This window comes from Aspergillus pseudotamarii, assembly GCF_009193445.1.
Source record: "Aspergillus pseudotamarii strain CBS 117625 unplaced genomic scaffold BDV38scaffold_3, whole genome shotgun sequence".
Taxonomy (NCBI): Eukaryota; Fungi; Ascomycota; class Eurotiomycetes; order Eurotiales; family Aspergillaceae; genus Aspergillus; species Aspergillus pseudotamarii.
This window is the reverse complement of record NW_022475017.1, coordinates 741507-762950: the sequence shown is the minus strand read 5'-3', so window position 1 is coordinate 762950 and position 21444 is coordinate 741507. Positions and strand designations below refer to the sequence as shown.

The 21444-nt window shown below is 47.8% G+C and overlaps 8 protein-coding genes across 8 annotated transcripts; 4 read left to right on the top strand and 4 right to left on the bottom strand.

The window, feature by feature from the left end:
• Positions 1–152: 152 nt before the first annotated feature.
• On the bottom strand, positions 153–872 carry BDV38DRAFT_234401 (uncharacterized protein). Its single transcript, XM_032053243.1, has one exon. It carries the CDS (start codon positions 690–692, stop codon positions 456–458), a length of 237 nt encoding a protein of 78 aa, XP_031919076.1. The 5' UTR covers positions 693–872; the 3' UTR covers positions 153–455.
• Positions 873–1440: 568 nt separating this feature from the next.
• On the bottom strand, positions 1441–4464 carry BDV38DRAFT_277819 (non-ribosomal peptide synthetase; the record flags this gene model as incomplete). Its single annotated transcript, XM_032058575.1, has 1 exon — positions 1441–4464. One exon carries the CDS (start codon positions 4462–4464, stop codon positions 1441–1443), a length of 3024 nt encoding a protein of 1007 aa, XP_031919075.1.
• Positions 4465–7099: 2635 nt separating this feature from the next.
• On the top strand, positions 7100–8887 carry BDV38DRAFT_277818 (MFS transporter; the record flags this gene model as incomplete). Its single annotated transcript, XM_032058574.1, has 3 exons — positions 7100–7357; positions 7425–8186; positions 8246–8887. 3 exons carry the CDS (start codon positions 7100–7102, stop codon positions 8885–8887), a joined length of 1662 nt encoding a protein of 553 aa, XP_031919074.1.
• A 1134-nt stretch (positions 8888–10021) lies between these two features.
• Positions 10022–11578, top strand: BDV38DRAFT_277817 (uncharacterized protein; the record flags this gene model as incomplete). The annotated part of the gene is made up of 1 exon (XM_032058573.1): positions 10022–11578. The coding sequence occupies one exon, from the start codon at positions 10022–10024 to the stop codon at positions 11576–11578; it is 1557 nt and encodes a 518-aa protein (XP_031919073.1).
• Positions 11579–12335: 757 nt separating this feature from the next.
• On the bottom strand, positions 12336–12635 carry BDV38DRAFT_277816 (uncharacterized protein; the record flags this gene model as incomplete). The annotated part of the gene is made up of 1 exon (XM_032058572.1): positions 12336–12635. The coding sequence occupies one exon, from the start codon at positions 12633–12635 to the stop codon at positions 12336–12338; it is 300 nt and encodes a 99-aa protein (XP_031919072.1).
• Positions 12636–13112: 477 nt separating this feature from the next.
• Positions 13113–14237, top strand: BDV38DRAFT_277815 (putative sexual development protein (LsdA); the record flags this gene model as incomplete). The annotated part of the gene is made up of 2 exons (XM_032058571.1): positions 13113–13472; positions 13527–14237. The coding sequence occupies 2 exons, from the start codon at positions 13113–13115 to the stop codon at positions 14235–14237; spliced, it is 1071 nt and encodes a 356-aa protein (XP_031919071.1).
• A 676-nt stretch (positions 14238–14913) lies between these two features.
• BDV38DRAFT_234390 (polysaccharide lyase family 1 protein) lies at positions 14914–16880 on the bottom strand. The gene is made up of 2 exons (XM_032053242.1): positions 15795–16880; positions 14914–15739 (listed from the first exon to the last, which is right to left on the bottom strand). The coding sequence occupies exons 1-2, from the start codon at positions 16268–16270 to the stop codon at positions 15070–15072; spliced, it is 1146 nt and encodes a 381-aa protein (XP_031919070.1). The 5' UTR covers positions 16271–16880; the 3' UTR covers positions 14914–15069.
• A 2118-nt stretch (positions 16881–18998) lies between these two features.
• On the top strand, positions 18999–20711 carry sdh2 (succinate dehydrogenase iron-sulfur protein subunit SDH2). Its single transcript, XM_032053241.1, has 4 exons — positions 18999–19285; positions 19349–19604; positions 19672–19823; positions 19889–20711. The coding sequence occupies exons 1-4, from the start codon at positions 19181–19183 to the stop codon at positions 20210–20212; spliced, it is 837 nt and encodes a 278-aa protein (XP_031919069.1). The 5' UTR covers positions 18999–19180; the 3' UTR covers positions 20213–20711.
• The last annotated feature ends 733 nt before the right edge of the window (positions 20712–21444 follow it).

The following is a 21444-nucleotide window of genomic DNA, read 5'->3' as shown; positions in this document are numbered from 1 at the left end:
TCTAGAACCTGGTTTATCACCCCATCCCCGCCATCGCCCGAACTGTTGATGACCTCATTGCTCCTCTCGTGCGGCCGACAATGTATTTATTCAACTAGTGTAGCCTTTGTGGCTTTTATAGAATTTTTTCACGGTCGTCAAAACTGTAATCTGTCCCATTGCTCGTTACTCTTCGTTGTGGTGGATTTATTGGGATATGGCTGGACCAAAAACCTACGAAGTGAGCCAGACAATTCTTAAATTTACCATCAAGATTTGCTGCACTGATTCCATGTCCTCGGAAACCTTAAGACTTCCTACCAGATTGGCCCCAACAGGGTACCTACCTTAGTTCTCCTGGGGTTGACTACCGCCAAAATACATCACCAGATCCATCCGAGCAATGGAATTTAGTTTCACATTATCAATTGAGGACGAATCCAGGTTGGCCGGGCCCGTCTAGATTGTTTGGGGTTTTAACGAAACGCAACGTCTCGCCGGATGAAGAATCCGAGATGCCTGCCCATACCCGTGGCGTAACTAGGCTTTATTTTCCTTGACCTGTGAGGAAATAAGGGAAGGAAGCCCACTGGCTCGGAAATAGACATTGAAGCCATAACAACTCCAATGTAGCTAGCTGATTCCCGATGCACCCATAAATATGTTAGTAGAAAGCCTGCATTAGCGCCTGCGAGACAAGACAAAGCCTTCATTCTTCTATTGACCGCTCCACGTACTTACTCTATTGAGACATGTCACAAGAACTGGCCTGCACACCACCAAATATTAACCTTTTGTGATAGGTGATTATTTAGTGAGATAGAGGGGTGGTGTCAATATATTGGGATTCATCATCAGATCTGTTTTTTTTCCTTCTCTCACGAACAGTTGTTTTGGGGCTGTTGTTGTTATTGTTGTTGTTGTGGGAGAGGGTCGAGGACCCCTCGCATCTACTAAAATACCCTACTTTTTCCCAAAGAGGAAATTATTGGTTTAACCTTAAAATTCTTTCCCTGCTCCCTTGATGCTCGCTTAACGAGCTGGTTTCATTCCTGCAGCTACAAAAAACGCTTGACTCACCGACTGACATTTCTTGTCCTCTGGCGTTGAGTTTTGCTGCCAAGTTCCATGGCGTTTTGACCCCGGATATTGATCTTCAGTGAAATTTCCAACAAAAACAACTCAAAGTATGCTAGTTACGCGTCCTGAGTACTCATCCTTTTCGAAAAAAAAAAAGAAAAACTACGGTCTAGGCCCATTTCACCTTCTGTTCCAATGTCCTTAATGCAGTTAGAGCATCGTTCCCTCATTTCCGGCGAATACTAACTGATTTGGAGTGCTTCCTATTTTACGTTACCCCTTGCTTTAGGTAGATGGGACACCTTGCCTCTGAGCTCCTCGAGCAACGCTTTCTTGATGTTTCCCCAAAGATGCCTGGAAAATGAATATTCCGTCCTTCCGTCAGACCTGGGAGCCCATCTCAAGCCAATGCCGAATATACTTGGGCAAAAGAGCCCGTATCGTTGGAAAGCAAAGGAGACTAGGACTCGTCCTGAGGGCATTCCATAGGCTCTCCGTACCAAGGACTGGCATTCTCGCCTGCAGCTCCCAGCGTGTCTTGTTATCGAGAACGGTTTCTTCCAACATCGGCATGAGTGGCTTCAAGGGGTGTTGAGTCTTTGCAGAAGTTCGGGACTGGCATTTTTCTACCCACTCTCCATACGGAACCTCGATCAAGGAGCCTGCTGGAAGGGCGGCGCTTATGCCCTCGAAAATCGCTGAGAGGGAAATCATCGCATCCCCGTGAGGCTCAACAAGGTTGTAAGCTCGACCGGAGGATTTGTTGGATGATGCGATGTGTAACAGCGCTAACACCACAAAGTCGACCGACACGAAGGCGTCGCGGTGCTCGGAGAGTGCAGGATAACAACCCATGCCCACACAACTAGGGACTACGCGACTGAAGAAATCCTCGGAACTCCCAATCCCTGTTTCGCTGTGACCAAGGACAAAACCAGGACGGTGAATGGTCACGGCTAGACCGTTGACGATCGCATTCCATGCAACAACCTCAGCAACGGATTTACTTTGCGAATATCCGGTGTCGTACTTCAAGGCCGCAAGATGGGATCTTGGATTTTCATCTTCCGGGATGTACATCGCCCCAGTCAACAGTCCCGTAGGGCCATATACAGAGGTGCTCGACATATAATGGAAGGCCTTCAGTCGCTTTGTGTTTCCGAATCGAATCATGTTCAACAAGCCTAGGACATTCGCTTGCCGGTGAGCCTCATAGGGCTCGATCCAATTCACGCGGGCTCCTAGGTGGAAGATGATGCTCGTCCACTCTGCGAGATAGTCAAATGTTTCGCGATGGAGACCTAGGTATTCTTTGGAAAAGTCCCCTGGAATGGTCCAGAGCTTTTCCATGTAGCAAGGTCGAAGCCCGTACCGGTCGAAGGCCTTGACTATACGCTTAATAGCTTCTATCTCATCGCTTGCACGTACCAAGCATGCCACTCGCTGAACATTTGGCCGAAGGAGCAGTTCATTCAATAAAAAAGTGCCGATGAACCCCGTTACACCGGTGAGGAAGACGCGCCCTTCGCCTTCAATTGTCCAGTCCACTATATCGCCCGGTATTGGCCGCAAGTCTTTCCCGAGATCCAAGTCTGGCTGCCAAAGAGTTTCATTTTTGTCTGTCCACTCCTCGCCCTTCCGCAGCGACTTGATAAGATTGATGAGTTCTAGTTGAGTTGGGTTTTCATATACCATCGCGATCCGTAGCTGGATACCGAGGTCCTCCTTTACACGAGATACCAGGCGGGCTGCATGTAATGAGGAACCACCCATTACAAAGAAGTTGTCATCTGGTCCCATTTGTGATCCAAACACATCCATCACAATCTGTTGAATCGGTGACAGAGGCTCGTACAACGTCATCCTCTGTCCTCTAGTCTTAGCGTATCGCTCAACCAGTTCCCCACGATCGATCTTATGGGTATTTGTCAGAGGCAAATGGTCTACTACTTCCAAACGCGGTAGCATGAGATACGGTGCATTCCTAGTGTACGCCTGTCTGATAGTCAATGGATTCGTATCATCGGAAATCGGTATCACGCAGGCTAGCAAAAGCGACTCGGCCTCACTGTTACCATCTGCATCTATCTTTACGGCTGCCGCCGCTGAAACCAACCCGGTCGCCATCAGAATAGCCTCGACTGCTTCGAGCTCGATACGGTGGCCTCGTATTTTGACTTGGTTGTCACGTCGACCTACAAACTCGAGTAACCCAGTTGGATTCCACCGTCCAAGATCTCCTGTTCGATACACCTGTCGATTGGAACAAAAGTGTCCCAGCTGGATAAATGCATTACCGGGCTTCTCGGACTCACTGAGATATCCTCCTGCGACTCCTTTACCGCCGATTACCAGTTCCCCAACTTCTCCACGGGGTAAGACGTCAAGGCTGTCATTCACTACTATGATCTCGTATCCATCCATCGGCTTCCCGATAGGAATAGTACCCCTCTCTACATCTTCTATTGAGATATCGTGGAATGTTGAGAACATCGTACACTCTGTCGGGCCATAAAGGTTTAACAGCCGCTTCGGTGGGCCATATTCTAGGACCTTCCGCACCAGTTGAGCCGTCACTACCTCCCCTCCAGTAAGGAGCGTTTCAACTGTTATGTATGCTTGTGGGTAGGCATTTATCGTCGCAGCCAATAGCGCTGGAGTTTGCCAGAGAACATCGATCTTATCTTCCCGTATACGTTTCACCAATCTGGCGGGATCAAGGACGGTGTCACGATCTAGCACTACTGCCGTAGCACCGCGGAGAAACGATCCAAGCGTCTCCATGATAGACACATCAAACGTGACATTACTAAGATGAGCAAATTGCTGACCCTCCTGGACCGGGACAAATGTTTCATTAAGGCAGAAGTTGAGAATTCCTCTGGCGAGCACCTGCACAGGCTTTGGACGACCTGTTGAACCAGACGTATGAAAGATATGCGATCGATATTGCGATGACGGTAGATCAATTACATCCTGTTCAAGCTCCTCACATACTAAGGTATGTAGCGACCTGTGGTCCACCACAATTTGACTAAATCCCTGAGCTTCCAGTCGATGCGAATTGGCTCGGTCGGTCAACAAAACGGAGATATTGATATTTCTCAGTATATCAATCAAATACTGGTCAGGATGGTTCACGTCTAATGGAACGCACGTTCCCCCAGCATATATGACAGCAATCTGCGAAACAACATGATCTATACCTCGTGGTGAGAGAATTCCAATTGGAACTTCAGTCTTCACTTGTAGACATCGGATCTGATAAGCGAGGTTTAGCGCTTTTGTGTGAAGCTGAGCGTACGAAAGATGGTACCCATCATCCCTTATGGCCAGCGAGGTTGCAAATCGCTTAAATTGTTGCGATAGAAGCCTCGAAAGCCCTAGCTCATGCGGGGCCTCCATTATAGCTGACCCATAGAGGCGGCAGTATTCCTTTTACCAATACATATTACTGGCAGTAAAGATGGTGTCTATGTCGGTATACCGGGCTCGACAATCACCTTAGTGCATATACGACCTATAATGGTCCGTGGGAGGTGGTGACGGTCCATTTGGGTCGTACCACTTGGTGCTACCTTTTTAAGTTCAAGGGGAGACGCCTAATGTGGAATGTCTTCCTCATTACCATACCTAGTGATTGACAGTTGTCTGTCACCCTGTGCTGCAGGCCGTGCGCTTGTACATGTGAATGGTATACGCAAAAGCCATGGAAGCCATTGATTAGCCCCTTAGGGTGCTGGCTTGCATTGTGCAAGCTGATTGATTAAACCTCACCGGTTTGTAAGACCGGATCTCCGGTCTGCGTAGTACATTGCGGGTCTTTATAATCTGAATCTTTATACATGGGTTGTTCAACAGGGACAATGGATTTCTTCGGGCAGAGATAGCAGTATTTGGGTAGCATGAAATGCCTCTAATCGTAGCAAGCCACTGGCATCAACTTCAGCGTCACTGATAAGATACCATAGGAGATCTTAGACTTATGAAGACTTCATAGAGAATGCCAGCGAATACCAAGAACAAAAGAAATGTCTCGTGGCATTGAAATCCCCGGTGGCTGAACCCCGCAGCTGATCACGTCAGTCACTCAGCCCTTTAGCCTGAACCTAACCTCAACCACCTGGTAACATTACATTCCATCAAAATCCTAGACAGCGATGTATAACGCAACAAATCAATCCAGGTCTAGCTTTTCTCTTCCAGGTAGCTGAAACGGTGGTTCTTATTACTGGTGACGCTAACGGTATTGGGGCAACAGCAACACAGCTTCGCTCTTCAATGTCTATCACGCCCAAAGTGGCAATATCTGATGTGGGAATAGGTCAGAATGCCGCAGAAAACCTTATACGGGAATTCCCCAGCCCGAAAAACCTGTTATTCATCGCAGCTGATTTTTTTTGGATTGGCAACAGATGATTACACTCTTCAAGCGCGCTGCGGAGCATTTTGGGGCCATAGATATCGTCATCGTCAATGCTGAGATGATGCAATCGCTGCCTGCCTTAGATCTAGATGATGTATATGGGGATGTGAATTAGAGGAGTGAATATATATAAGGGTTACGAGTCATTGATATTGATATTAAGGGGAATATAAAACAGTTGGTGCGCCTTATTTTTATTTCTTGCTCGTCCAGCGTGTCAGGTCAATGTTCCGTGTTAACTTTACTTCAAGCTCTCCATCATATGAAATTCAAACGATCGCCGCCGGGAGTTATTGTCCCAATAGCCTTAACGTCAGGTTGCTTTGGGCGGCACGGAAGTGACGGCCTACGTAGCCTCTAAGGATGGCGTCGTGGGACTGTTATGAGCATCACAGAATGTCGCTCGGCAATATGGATCAGGGCCAACGCTGTTGCGCCTTTCTTTACGGAGTACACCCACGCGACTTACTGCTGGGTTTGCGCACGGATGTCAGGAGGCCAATCTTGAGGCTAATATTCCCCAGCGCGTGGCGGACACTATTACGTACTTCGAGATGAACGAAAGTAGGAATGGATCAAGTGTTCTTGTGAGTTTTGGGAAATAAAGTTCTCTTAGTTGAGACTCTTCCCTATAGCAATGTGCTAATTCCATCAGGTGGCTGGGGAGTATCTCCGAGAATGGGGTTAATTCCGTGATGAATTGGTGAAGACATTGCTGTGTTTATGGCAAGGGCCATGCGTTACTTAATTAGCATAGGGGGGTATGTATTGCCCCGGTTTAAAATAGATGATCTTCCTGTGGGCTACGCCGTCAACGGTCGGAGCGAGCTGAACCGAACGAATGTCTCGGGAAAAACTGGACCTTCTTGTATATATATTGCAGCTTCCTTTTCTTGGATGATCTGCAGCAATAAAACAGTGAGGCGGGGCCTCATAGTGCTGTCTTACCCTACAGCCTTAAATCTACACAGCTCAACACAGTAACTCCACATGCAGAGTGCTGTCCAAGAAACTTCTCCAACGATGAGTCGTACAGCTCCAAAAGCACTTCACAGGATTCAAGCGGCGCCTGACTTCTTGCCACCTTGGAAGGGTGTCATTCCAAGCACATGTCGACTGACTCAATAAGTGTCTGAACACCGAGAGCCCCAGATCATTCGGATAGCTATCCAGCTGGAGCACAGCTCGTAAGTCTTGTCCTGTGCTCCCTGTGACATGATTCACATACCAGCTGGCCATTTACCCAATAATAACTCGCGGATGTGAGGTGTAACGGCGAACCTCCATGACTGGAATGTAGGACTTCGATGATCGGCGCTGATCACTAAGCTTTATCCTCTCGAGCAACCCCGAGACTACGTATCATTTGTATCCTAACCTTACAACATGGTAAATGTCCCGATATTGATATCCCTTGCATGCATACTTCCCCGCCTCCCCAGCTCAGATGGATTCTATAAATGTTACTGATTTGCGTGACTCCATACCGAAAAAGAATTTTTTTCTCCTTTCTTGTTGCTGTTGCTGCACTGTCAGTCCATAGACATTGCGTATACGCTGTATCTTGCTAGATTCCTTATCATATAGGATTCGTTCTACGGTCTTTTACATCCAATGGGCGTGGAGTCCAAAGATCTGTACCACACGGATAATGAATCCGGATCATGTACCTACCGGGAAAGCAGCCAACAATGTTTGATCACGAACCATGCGACAGACTTCGCCACGGCGACCCAACACACCTACCGAGAAGATAACACGAGGCAACCAGAATGGATGCCGGGCGTGAGAGAGTGGCTTGTCACAACGTGCGTATCGATTCTAGTGATGATGGATGCGTTTAATACGACAGTGGTTATTCCTTTGATGCCAGTATGTATGTCTACAATAGCGTATATCAATCCATGGGGCTTCGGAATCTGACGTGGAATCATGGTAGGGGTTCTCAAGTATCTTTCAGCAACCCCTTGAAAACGCGCTTTGGATCAACACATCCTACTTCATTGGCAACGCGTCCGGTCAAGGTCTTTTCGCCATGCTGGCTGAGGTACTTGGCCACGGACCTATCCTACTTTCATCCGCTGTTCTCGCGACAACTGGAACAGGCATATGCGGTGGTTCTCTGAGTCTGTCTGTCCTGGTAGCAGGTCGATTCATCCAGGGAATTGGCGGAGGAGGAGTGGTGGGGGTTTCGCTTTTGATCGTTGCGGACCTTATTCCCAAGTCGCATCAAGTCCAATTTTCGACCTACATCTTCCGCGCCCAAATGATCGGTATGGTGATTGGTTCCGTTGCTGGCGGGGTATACCATGATTATACAACCTATATTTGGGCTTTCTATTCCAGCTTCGTGTTTTGCGCAATGGGCCTGTTAGTGATCCCATTTGCGCTGGATCTGAGAGGGCATGGGCAAGGAAACAAGCTTAGTGCTACAAGCAAGTTCCGTACTATGGACTGGATAGGTGCCATGTTGACTCTGCTGGGCATGGGAACCCTACTTACTGGAATCGGCTGGGGAGGAACACAGAATGCCTGGAATAACTGGCAAACTCTAGTGCCGATTTGCGTTGGCGGCGCCTTCTTAATTGTTTTGATTCTCCACGAGACAATGTGGGCCATACAGCCAATGTTCAGTTCGAGGGTGTTTCGGGACCTCTCATCAACAATGCTGCAAACAGGCGGCTTTTTGCATGGATTTATTGTAAGTCCGCCCTGGGCAATCAATCTACTTGGGAGAATAGCAGCTAATAGTAATTCTAGTTATCCTCTCACCTCCATTATTTGCCACTTTACCTCATCTTCGTCCAGTCGATCAACACCACATTAATAGGACTGAGTCTGATTGCTCTCACCGGCCTAACTGTACCTGCTCTTATGATCTCGGGCACAGGGCAGTTTTTCCGACGGCCACATATCTCCACCTGGATTACCCGTATAGGCTGGCTGTTTACTACTACAGCAACTGGTTGTTCAATTTTACTAAATGTATCGATTCCAACATACGGTTGGGTCATTATCTTCCTGGTCGCTGGGTTGGGCTCTGCTCTCCTCACACTCGGATACAACCTTTGTATCCATGTAGACACCATGAGGTTCTACCAGGGACAGGAAACCCGTGAGAGCGCCAAAGTATCCACGACCTCAATACTGATATACTCGATCCTACACACATGGGGCATGTGCATCGCCATCCCCATCAGCGGGACCATTATATTTAACTATCTATCATCCAAAGACATGCTTGACCTATCAACCGGGTACACAGGCAGCCATTCTGGCGCATACGCGCCTCAGGAAGCCAAGGACGCCTTCACCGACGCGCTTCAAGTCCTTTGGAAAGGTTACACGGCGATTGCCGCATTGGGGGGAATTTCGTCTCTGTTTATTCGGTCAGCAAGTTGAGCGCAAGCGTCTGTTTTGTCTTATTTGTATAATAGTAGCTCCATGATATCCCTAAAATGTGGTCAAATATACACGCGACACATCTCACGCCTCGACATCTGTAACCGTCTCGCGAAGCAACCACTCAGCGGGCGGAGATCGAGGAGAACAGGCGTCAATTGTTCGCTCTGCCTCAGTGGGCCAGAGCCAATTAGACTTGACCGCCGTTGGACAGGTTACTACTAGTTAGTTAGCGTGCAGGATGCATCAAGGATTCGGATGTGTCCGCGCCGATCGCGCTCTTCGTTCTCTGTCTCATTAAGGTTATGGATAGTCCACCGCACCTTATATTTCTATCCTGGACCCCGTGCCTTGTCATACCCTACCTCAGATTAAAAACCGAGAAAAAAAAGACCATACCACCGAAAAGAATAAAAACAGTAATCACAATCCCCTAGTAAAGAAAAGGGAGAACAAAAATAAAATAGAAAAAATAAAAAAAGACAATTCAGAAAAAAATCCATCCGTCCCCACAAAAACCCCCAAACACCATTTGCCCAAAACCCTTGGCAACTCGCATGCGTGGCTCGACTTGCCTTACCGCAAAAACACAACCACCACGTACGATGAGTTGTATATTGCAGCTTACCCATCCAAAAATAGCTTAGCTGTCCCTGTCCCTATTCTCTTGGGTCCCCATTTTTCGGCTTAGTTCTTGCCTTGCTTTTGACTTTTGGGTAATGTAATAATCAGCCTCGTGCGCATGCCTTTGGGCACCCATTTTCTGTCCTGTGGCTTGTGGGTGGGTTGTGCCTGAGATTTGGGCGTTTTATGATAAATTAGATTTTTGGTGTCTTCTTTTTTTTTTCTTCTTTGGCTTGAGGTTTTGTTTATTTATTAGACGTCGACTTGATTGTGTTTTTCTTGGGCTTTTTTTTATCTTATTTTTAGTTATTTATTTGTCTATCTGGTTCTTGTAGTATTAATATTTGGTTGATATTTCTACCACTACTTCTACTCCTGCCTCTACTTTTACTACTTCTATTCTATCCTCACTTATTCTCATCAGATCAACTTTGATAGTTGATTTGCTTGAAAATACCAACTAATCCCCAACAACCTAAAAAGAAAAGCCCCCCAAAACAAGAGAAAAATATGTCCCCCAAACCAAACCCCCTAACAATAACCCTCCAACTCCTCACCCTCCTCCTAATCCTCTCCATCGTCGGCAAAAGAACCACAACCCTTGTCCTGGCCTCGGTCTTCACCCTCTGGTTCAAGACCAGGTTCACCCTGTACCAGGACCATGTCGAGGAGCGGCGGTCTACTCGGCGGGAACGAGAGCGCCAGCGTCGGAGTCAGGCGGTTAGGGTTATTTCGGCGAGGATTGTGGAGGAGGTTATTCGGGGGTCTGGATCTCGGTCTGCACCTGTATCTGGGTCTGGGCTTGAGAATGGGAATGGGGATTTTGGGGTTTGTGCTGGGGTAAATGGGGGAGTTGGGGTTGGGGAGAGATCTTTGGCTCAGGAGGGGTTGGATAAGAAGTGTGTTGAGGGTTCGGCTGGAGATGGGGAGAGTGAGAAGGGGTTTGGTGATCTTGATGGGGGTGTTGTTGTTGGTGTGCAGGTTTATGAGGTTGGGGCGTCTGGTTCTTTGGGTGAGGATGAGGTTTCTGTAGGGGTTGGGGAGGTGGAGGTGTTGGAGGGTGAGGGGGATGGAGAGGAGAAGGACGGGCAGAGAGATACTGTGGAGCAGAAGTGGGAGTATGATGATGCTGAGGGAGAGGTCTACAAGGAGCATGTTGGAGAGGAGGCGATAGATGAGAAGGTGGAAGTCAAGGTGAAGGTTGATGTGGTTGAGGAGAAAGACGATGAGGGCACTTCTGCTCAATGGATTGAGGACATCGCTGAGGACCAGGAAGAGAAACAGGTGGTTCAGCAGGATGAGAGCCAGAAGATCCCAGAGCTGGACGAGGTGAAACAGGAGGAACCCCAGCGGGAAGAACAGAAACCAGAGAGCACAGCATTGCAAGATGAGAAACACGAGAACGCAACATGGGCAGACGACGAGAAGCAAGAGAAGCCCGTCGAGGAGGACAAGAAAGCCACCACAGAAACCATCCCCAAAGCCAGTGGAACCGAGCCTGAGAAGGAATCCAAGCAGCCCGAGGCAAAGCAAGTCGAGCCAAAACTCGCCGGGCTATCTCAATCCCGATGGAGCACTTCATTGTCCGGCTCGAAAAAGGTCCTCGACCCGCGAGCGTCCACCTTCCAGCCAACGGAATTTAAATCCAGCGCGAAAAGCCAATACCAGTTCTCCCTTCCCACAACGACTCGTCCTCAGTCGTCGACGCCACTCGCGTATAGTTCCATCGGCATACTGGCATCATCCTCAAGCAGCTCCCCTTTATCTGCTTACTCTCCGCCGAGCATTTTCAGCTCCGTGGGGAGAAGTACGCAGAGTTCAACCCCTTCTTATGGCGATTACTCTCACAGCCCTTCCTATGGGTACAACTACTCGGCTACGTCATCTTATGGGAATACACCCTCCTATGCGAGTTCATCCTCCTATACAAACTCCTCCTATGCGAATACATCTTCTTACGCAAATAATTCCCCATACGGGAATACTTCTTCTTATGGAAATTCGTCTTACAGTTGTTACACTCCGAGTCCTTACTACAGCAGCTATAACTATGCTTCCGCGAGCTGAGGTTGAGGAGGGCCAAAATCACCGAAACTTGAAAGCAGCAGATATTTACCGTTGACCGGAACTCCTGTGACACCGGTAGAAAATAAGGAAAAGAAAACAAAAGACCGCGCTTACTTCTTTCTCTTGGCATTTGTTTTAATGGTTATTTTTTTTATCTTACGGTTCAGCCTTTATGTGTGATTCTTCTTTGTTCTTTTCCTTTCTTTTCTTTTTTCTTTTCCTTGCTGCTTTAGCGACTAGCATGTTGTTATACACTCTCCGTTCTTAGACATTTGTATGTACAACTTTTAGCTCTTCATACTGGACTGGTCACATTCCAATACGCTTTATGCTATTCATTCCAGACCCTTGGTATATCACACAGTCACTTAAAGTCAGCTCACCGCATAAGACATACCATGAAGACGTCAGATAGGCAGCAATCCATGAGCTCATTTACATGACGCCAACATGAGCCGCTGGGACATCTACGAGAGATAGGAAGCAATAATCCAATTGGAATAGCCAGTTGATTGATCGCTGCTAACAGTATATGTTAAACAGATGAGTCCTTAACTAACATCAAAGCATTCCACTGAATGGAATATGCGTAATACATGATAATAACCAAATCCTTCTCGCTTGAGCAAATGCGACAACACCCTTTAACATGATGTTTCAAACAGATAGGGCGAGCTGAATAGTAAAATGATAATTACAGCGACAAGCGGATACGACTTCAGTCGCCTGTATACATAGGATCCTCCCACGCCTAGGATCATGCCAAATAGTTCACCGTTCCAGTTGTCATGAAGACAGGGTAGGGGGTGGGCACCCTTCTCAGTCCATAGGGCTCAGGCTCAGATTCCAACTTCAGATCGGGCTTCATCTCGTGGTGATAAGGTGCGGGTACTCTCTTCAAGGGGCATCCAAAGCTCTCTGGGTCAGACTCTGAGGCAGACTTTATCTCAAGAGCAGACTCTTCGAATCGGACCTTTTTGGTCTTCGCTGCAAGTCTCTTGAGCTTGGAGAGAAAATATTGGAGGATGTGTCCCTGTGCCATTATCGGAGTGTACATCCTGAGTAGGCTGAGAGATATTTTGTGTATAGTGTGTGATGTGTTTTGTGATGTGTCTGTGTGGGGAGGGATGGTGGGGAAGAAGAGAATAAGAGAAGGCAGGGAATATAAAGGTTTTTAAATTAAGTATTCTAATGTGCGGTGACTTCATAGCCCGTGATATTTACCATGGAGTGGAATGATGATCTGAGGAGTAGTTGTATGACGTACTTGTATGCTTCATGATGAAGACATAAAGGCATACGCGCATTGCACTCATACCGGTAGGATTCATGAGGTTCAAGTATTTCTAAAAGCGGTATACAAGATAGGTAGGCTACAGACTATAGTGTGTAACTCGGAGTTTTTCTTCCCCTCTATTTAGTCGCACGACTGTGGCCAGTAGCAAACATTCTTCTGGTTTTATACTCGAGACTATCCTGTCGTTCGATTCAGTCAAAGCAAGCACAGGTGTCATCATTCTTACCATATGCCAAAATGCAACTCGATACTCACATCATCATATTTTTGTTCTTTATGATAGCCCATAGCCTCTCAATTCCAAACATCTGGCCTCGTGCTGATATACCCCTTCCGGATGGCATGCCAAATCCAAGTGAAGAGCAGCTGAAGAAAATCCAGCTACGAGCACATGGCACTCTACCCCACACGCCCCTCTCATCAAAGATCAGCAAGGACGGAATTACCAATCTCCAACTGATAGCTTTCAATGAGCTGTTCGAAGTTGCCTTCTTCAACGAATTACTGTTGAACATCACAAAGGACGTACCTGGTTATCAAATTCCAAACCCCAAGAAACGAAGTTTTATAATAGAATCCCTAGTAGCCATACTCGCTGTAAGTAACATTCATACTAGCATGTCCGATAACATCCTCTAAGAAAGCTTCCAGCAAGAGGAACTCCACGCTTTAACCGCCAACCAAGGCCTCGAACACTTCAAAATAGACCCAATTGAACCATGTCGCTATCATTTCCCCGTTTCGGACTTCGACGCAGCCATCGCTCTAGCAGCTACCTTCACCGACCTCATCATAGCCACATTCCAAGACGTAATCGTGCGATTCGCAGACAATAGCGACGTCGACCTCACCCGAGTCATCGCCGCGACAATCGGCAACGAAGGAGAACAGCAAGGCTGGTTCCGAGTCAATCAGGGCAAAATCCCCAGCGAAGTCCCCACGCTCACAACCGGCGATGTCAATTTTGCCTTCACGGCTGTTCAAGCCTTTGTCATTCCGGGGTCTTGTCCTAACTTGGATGATATTGCATTGATGACGTTCAAGCCGCTGGATATTTTGACGCCACCGGAGCCCAAGACACAACTTATTCTTGTCAGTTGGGAGTCTGCGCACAGGGTTAAGGGGGATAAGCTGTGGTTGACTTATATCAATCAGCTGAATGTTCCCATTGTGGAACAGTTGAAGATTCTCTCGAATAAGGATGGCAAAAAGGTTATCGCGAAGGCTCTCTTCCCGTACCATGAGAATCTTATGAACGGGTTGACTATCGCAGCTGTGACGAAGAGTGGTGGTCCGTTTGCTAGTGTTAATGATGTTGCTCAGGAGACGCTCTTTGGGCCTGGGTTGATTATCGTTAATTAGCTGTTTCGTCTTGGTAGTGTTTGTCGTAGGTAGCGTTGTTCGTGAGTCATGTCGTGGGGTGTCTTAAATTATCGGAAAAGATCATATTGGTGCTTGCTATTTTTTTACGTTTAATGGAGCACTTTAACTGAACATCTTACAGCAAACAGAAGTGCACGTTATGTTTAAATAGGGGACGTTTCATGTAAACGCGGATCGACAAGATCGTCGGCATTACGCGTACAAAGACTGAGGGCAGACAACATGTGGACCGGTGGGTGTGTTCGTACATCCTTTCCTTTTGAGGTTATACTGTCGATCTTATATTGCTTATATTGACCAGACAGTTCCACCGACGATCATGGACCCTGGGAAACTCTAGCAGATCATGGTTATACTGCGGAGGATATGTCGAGCATCTATACACAGTAACATGTTTTTGAGGGCCTTCCAACTAATTGTTATGTATTATTATTCTTAGACCAGAATGTACTACTCTCTTGTTGGTGCATATTATGCACGTTCAGACTACATAAAATACTTGTCATGAGGAGCACGGCTTAAGGACGTGATATCCTATTTGAATTAAACTGAATTCAACAATCCTAGCGGAGTCATCCATTGGCGAGCTGAAGAGGCAAAAGTATGCTCGACACGATAGTTCCTCGTGGCTGGTGATGTCACACATTTCTACGGATTTAAACCAACACAACGATTCAAGCTAAATTAATAATATTGTAGCCTGCTAAAGTATTATAAAGAAGTAGATACACGAAGAATAATTATCGTCCCCAAGACCTTCGACATTCTCACCCACACGCACTCTTCAAATAGAGATCTCTTAATCGATGATTTAGAGCTTGCCCTGGCCGGCGTTGGCCATGACCCACCTGGGGATGTTCTGAGCAAGGTGAGCACCAGCGATGTTCTTGCCAGAGAACTTAGAAATGACGGCGGTATCAGCCTGGCTGAAGGAACCAGAGCTGCCGAACGCGTTGATCTGGCAAGCACGGCCGAAAACGGACTTGCACTGCTCATTGGTGGTGGCATCAGGGGCGCTGAAGAGCTGTCCGCTGATGGGGGACTCAACGGGGGCATCGACGTTCTGGAAAGCGTTACCCTCGGCGAGGACGTAGCCACCGGAGCCGATCTCGAAAGCGTGGCCCTTAACGTCGTGGAAGTAGTTGTTGACGGCATGGAGAAGGGTGTTGCCCTGGACCTTGGGCATACGGCCGGAGGTGTGGTAGAAGTAGTTGCCCTTCATGGTGACCATGTCGTTGGAACCGTCAAGGTAGACACCCCAGTAGTGGTAGCCGTTGCAGGTAGCGGAGTAGTCGGTGCGACCGTCGATGAGGGAGTTGGAGATGGTGACACGGTTGTCAGCCTGGGTGCCGAGGACGATGTGCTGACGGGCGATACGGGCAGTGGTAACGTGGTCGATCCAGACAAGGTCGGCCTCGTTCAGAGTGATGGCATCACCACCCCAGACGTACTGGGGGTTGATGTCGGTGATAGCAATGTTCCTGTGTTGGCGATTAGTATGTGTTGTTCGACGACTCGAAATCCGGAAATACCCACTGGATGATAACGTTCTTAGCGCCGCTGACGATACGGAGACCACGACCCTTGATGACACCAGCACTACCCTGGCCGACAATCGACTTGTTGGAGTTGACGGTGATACCAAGAACACCAGCCTTGCTGTAGGTGATGCTGCTCACAGTAGGAGCGTTGGGTTCGTAGTTGTTACACCAGTTGTCCTTGTTGATGGCAAGCTGGCAGCCGGAGGCAGTACCCCAGGGAGCGCAGCCCTTGCTAGTTTCGGTGCCCTCGGTGTTGGTGAAGTCAAAGGTCTTGGTGAGGATGATAACACGCGCCTGGCTGTCACCAAGGTATGAGACCAGCTCATCGGTGGTGGAAGGGTAAACTGGGGTAGCGCTGCCACCACCAGTGACGCCCTTGGCGAAACCCTCAGCAGCACCAGAAACGCCGGCGGCGCTAACGGCGCTGGCGAGCGCAGCCGCAGCAGCGGCGATGAAAGACGCGTACTTCATGTTTGAAAGAAAGACAAATGAAAAGAAAAGAAGGACTGAAAAAGTAAATGGTACAAAGAAGGGATGGATTGATACTCTGGACCAACAGAGCGAAGGTTCCCAGCCTTATATGTACTCGGAGTAGGAGCTCAATTTTGCTCGGTGGCGCTGTGAAAGGCAGCAAGCACCCTTTTGAGCATATTAGGTTCTAGAATGGGACTAAGTGGAGGCTGATCATGAAACGTCCGACAAACGCCAGGCCGGTGCTGCAAAGTAAAACCTTGTCCCAGTCTGCTGGGGCAAGAACGCCTGAGTAATCTTATATGGAGAGATCCATTCTGCCCATCCGAGGTATCAAAGCTCCACTCCTTTATCAACCCGTTACAGACTGGGTCGGAAGCCGGTAGGATTATTGGCGGGCGAAGTGTAAGGCACGAACTCCAGCTGATGCTTAACCATGTTCCCCTGAATAGAGGTTCTGAAATACGCCGACCAAGGCGGCCAATAATGGCTGTTGAAGCTATTTGGTGGTGGAGGAGCTAAGGGTCATTAATGGTGTTTCATGATTGCCACTTCGGCTTTCTTAGTTCGGGAGTCTAAAAGTTTGTCTCGGACCGCCGGACGACGCAGAATTAGAAAGCAGTCATTATGGAGCAATTTCTCCGGCTTGGCATTTGATTTAAGCAGCCGGAGATCTACCGAAACGACGTTTTCAGGGGACATTGAGAGTAGATAACTATTGGGACGTGATGTAGTACACTCATATGGCATACCTGAATTAGGGCTAAGAGATCAGCGTTGCTCCGTGCTGTGGATCAGCACTCTCAAGCTCTTCTTCCTTTTCCACCTTCAGCTACTCGCTTCTTGAGGCAAGCAATGGAGTTTGATTTTCGACTTTCCTTAAGGTCCCCTTCCACCACTACTTCAAATTCCTACGAGAAAATAGTACTCAGGGCGACGGAGCAATATCTACTTTCGTTTAGTGGGCATTCAACCTCAAAAAGCGCGGCGAAATCGGTCCACAGTGGGCCTCTCGGGTTTTCGGTTCCTGACGATATCAGATCCGCATTTTTGGAAAGCTTTCGGAGAATAAAACTTTGACAAGAAAATCAGACACAAGTAAAGTCCAAGCCACCCATTTAGGTGTTAACTCTTAAGAGTCATGATAATACCCTTTGAAGGGCGTGGTGGGCACAAACTCATCAACAAAGCGTCTACGGCGAGAACCCGAGTGGCTTGTCACTACGCATCTCAACGGTTGCCTTTAATTTACTTTAGGGGTTGTCGACATATTTCCCATCTTGTAAACGATCGGTATACGAAGGTCTATATAGATTAGTTATCATTCAGCCTCCGTTAGCATTTGTCTCAGCTCCCCTATCCCCATTGAGAAGCTCTGTTCTGTCCGGAACGTGCCGGCAGTACTGTCTTCAAAAGCGGAGCTACAGGTAATGATAAGGAGTCAAAGGCCTTTAATGGCATGAAAGGTCTTTCAGAGTAAAACAGCGGCTTCTTGAATGGTAAATCACTACAGTCCACCCAGTAGCATTATTTTTCCAAGATAGCACTTCACCTCGAATTTTCATAGTTCGTCAAACATAATAAATAGATCCTGACATACATGTTGGCTTGCTAAAACCTTATCCTCCTGAGGGAATGGTCATAATCTTTACTACTCGTCTGTAAGCATAGACATTCGTAGGTTTTTTCAGCGCTCTAGTGCGAATGAATCATTTTCGTCTCCAGAAAACCATTGCTTTCATTTAGGGAAAGGTACCATCCCGTGGAGCAGGAACTTAAGCCGGCCTTCCTTCGCACCAAGTTCAGAAGCAACCTTCAACCTCCTAATAAGCTCTGATGACAGGCGGGATGCTCATGGACTCTTTCAGAGATGGCATAGTGTCCAGTGGGCTGGCTTACAGTGGATTGGTAGCCACAATCAGGTGACCCTTGTTTGGCTCGAGACAAGGCCAATTAATTAAGGGGGGAAAGAACCCGAAGGTCTCTTTTAGTGCCAGCGAAAAAAAAATGTTCCGTAGGCCGGAACTAGTAAGACAACATATGAATATCAACCAACTTGCATTCTTGTCTAGCAAAAGCAATATCCAAAAATGGAGCCAGTGAGAGTCTTTTGTTCAAGCTCGTTATGCTTCAGGTTTCTAGCTGTCAGGAGATCAACTTATCAAGGAGCAAAAACCACCCCATGGTTAATTGACCTGAAATCTTCATAACCACCTTAGTGGTGCCCTTCCGGAACGGGAATAGTCTATGATGGGGAGAAGCCTTTATGCCTCAGGCGGCGGCTATATGCCTAAGGCGGCTTCCCGGTGCATGCCTCAGCTTTCAGGGTCGAGACGGCAACTGGACTCGGTTCCGTTTCCCCTTTGGGAAAGCGGCAATTGGCGAAGGCAAATTGACTCGTGATGTAATAAGAAGAACAGAGGGTTTGAAGAGTGTGATTGAGTCTTGTGTGTACGTACAATTCAGCGGCCCTCAATCTCTGACAGTTTGGTTGCAATGATTTTTTTGTTGTTCGCAAATATTCTGCCGTCGTAGTTGTCTCGCTTCTCACGTGCGAGGAAAAGGGAATTGAATTTCCCCAAAGAACGAGTGAAGATTCGCCGTGTATCCCCGACGCTTGCAATTAGCTTTTGCATGATTGGCCCGTGGGCTGAGTAAGCCGCCTGCCGGCCGTCAAACCCGAGGTTACCTCTTGGGTAAAGCTCACAAACATCATTCTCCAACTCCCTTCGACTTCATCTCGTCGCTGCCGCTGGCTGGCTGTTCATTTGGTTGACTTGACCGCCCCCTCTCCTCTCTCTATTGACGACTGCCACCCTCGTTTCCTGCATCTTCTCCGCCTCTCCCCACTTCTTATCCCATCTTCATCCCATTTTCTCTTTTTGCGCGTCAAGTGTCCTTTCGCCCGCCATGGCTGCTCTTCGCTCAACCTCGCGCCTTGTCGCATCCTCGAAGCCTCTTTTCCGCCCGGCTGTCTTCGCTCGCTCCTATGCGACTGTCGATGCGGCTGCTCAGGTGAGCGGAACAGGTTATGCCAGTAACAAGACTGTTCACGAATCTAAGACTTGAACTGCACAGGACCCCAACCCGTCCGAGACGCCACGCACGAAGACTTTCCATGTCTACCGCTGGAATCCCGATCAGCCGACTGAGAAGCCCAAGATGCAGTCCTACTCCCTGGACCTCAACAAGACCGGACCCATGATGCTCGACGCCCTCATTCGCATCAAGAACGAGATGGACCCCACCCTGACTTTCCGGAGAAGTTGCCGTGAGGGTATCTGTGGAAGCTGCGCCATGAACATCGATGGTGTCAACACTCTGGCCTGCTTGTGTACGTCACTCGCCAAGTTTTAAGCACAACTATGGAGGAATTGGGGTGTTGACTGTGCTATATATAGGCCGCATTCCTACCGACACCGCCAAGGAGTCTCGCATCTACCCTCTGCCTCACACCTACGTTGTCAAGGATCTGGTACCCGATCTGACCCAGTTCTACAAGCAATACAAGTCGATCAAGCCCTACCTGCAGCGCGAAACGAAGACCGAGGATGTGAGTCCCTATATCTTATTCCAGGCCTCCGACGGCAATGGTAAAGTGTTCTAACATATACGTAGGGCCTTGAATACCGTCAAAGTCCCGAAGACCGCAAGAAGTTGGACGGCCTCTACGAGTGCATTCTGTGTGCCTGCTGCTCCACCTCCTGCCCCTCGTACTGGTGGAACAGCGAGGAGTACCTCGGACCTGCTATTCTCCTCCAGTCCTACCGTTGGTTGGCCGATTCCCGTGACGAGAAGACCGCCGAGCGTAAGCACGCCCTGGATAACAGCATGAGCGTCTACCGTTGCCACACCATCCTTAACTGCTCGCGGACTTGCCCCAAGGGCCTGAACCCCGCCCGTGCTATCGCGGAGATCAAGAAGTTGATGGCCGCTCATTAAGGGAGTAGTGGGTAAAAAGTAAAGGAGTGTTTGTTATATATTCTGAGATATGTCTTCTTTGGTGGTTCTCTTTTGTATCCTTCCTTTTATTTTTCCCTTGTTCTAGCTTTTATTCCCTCGGTTCTTGAGGCCGTCATGTCGCATGTTTCAATAGGTGTAAATTGTGAATATTTATTTTCAAAGCAACTGGCGATGATTAACCGTTTTAGAGGTGTATTACGGGCATATAATAATAAATGCTGCATTCCTATTGCAAGTATGGGGGAGAACTGTTATATTTTCCATGGATTATGTATGTTTTGGAAGGACACCCGATTTTGCCGACCTTTGTTCCGTAACTGCATGTGAAGGTTATGGATCGGCCCGCCGGAAAAATATATATATCGGCAATTTTTCGGTGCATTGGACCGACTATATATATATCCGCGCCCTGGCATTCGGGCTCAAACAAAACAGGAAAACAACAATGACAACAGTCATCATAAGAATAATGTTAAGCTTCCTAGACTCATCATCAATGGCATTATATTATAGATCGATTCAATACTCCCCCATTGAGATATTTGCATATAAACATTAATTCTTTTATGTAAAAGCAACTGTTCCAAATTGCACAACTACTGCTATAAAACTCCGAACGTTCCCAAGTTCCTGGGTGTGACCTCAATGTCTACTGGAACATTAGATATATCCTTGAATACATAGCCAAGCGAGCTGATACCAATCAACACTAGATTTCTTTGAAAATTTATTCTATTACATGGAAAGGCGTTTACACTGCAGGGTCGCGACAGCCTTGAAGGAGAATATATCTTTACATCGACAACCTATACCGACTCCACATAGCCCTGCCTCCCTTTCGAAACTATAGTATTCTGCATTAGACATTTTTGACACTGTTGTCAACATTCCAGAAATGGATCCTGAGGTTGAAAAGGGAAACAAACAACAACGAGTGCCCAATCGAGGACATGAGGTCGCTGATTAGGAAAGTGTCCAGGACATCCCCACGTGACATTGTACCAAACCATCGAATATAAACACTACACCAACATCATCGCCGGCTTCATTTGCAGTAAAAGAACCGACACAAGATTACCTCCCAGACCACCAAAGAAAAGGAAAAGCGGAGTCAGGAAATCATGACTCGGGTATACAACAAGACCAACGAAAGGGAATAACAGAGCAACTCCGAGCCAGACCAGAGCCGGCTGGCTCAGCATGAATGGCAG

Excerpts from the sequence above, each read along its gene's own strand:
- BDV38DRAFT_234401 (XM_032053243.1), bottom strand. The coding sequence starts at position 692 with ATGAAGGCTTTGTCTTGTCTCGCAGGCGCTAATGCAGGCTTTCTACTA.
- sdh2 (XM_032053241.1), top strand. The coding sequence starts at position 19,181 with ATGGCTGCTCTTCGCTCAACCTCGCGCCTTGTCGCATCCTCGAAGCCT. Across the intron at positions 19,286-19,348 it reads CTGTCGATGCGGCTGCTCAG|GACCCCAACCCGTCCGAGAC; the intron begins GTGAGCGGAACA and ends TGAACTGCACAG. Across the intron at positions 19,605-19,671 it reads CAACACTCTGGCCTGCTTGT|GCCGCATTCCTACCGACACC; the intron begins GTACGTCACTCG and ends TGCTATATATAG.
- BDV38DRAFT_234390 (XM_032053242.1), bottom strand. The coding sequence starts at position 16,270 with ATGAAGTACGCGTCTTTCATCGCCGCTGCTGCGGCTGCGCTCGCCAGC. Across the intron at positions 15,740-15,794 it reads GCTAAGAACGTTATCATCCA|GAACATTGCTATCACCGACA; the intron begins GTGGGTATTTCC and ends TCGCCAACACAG.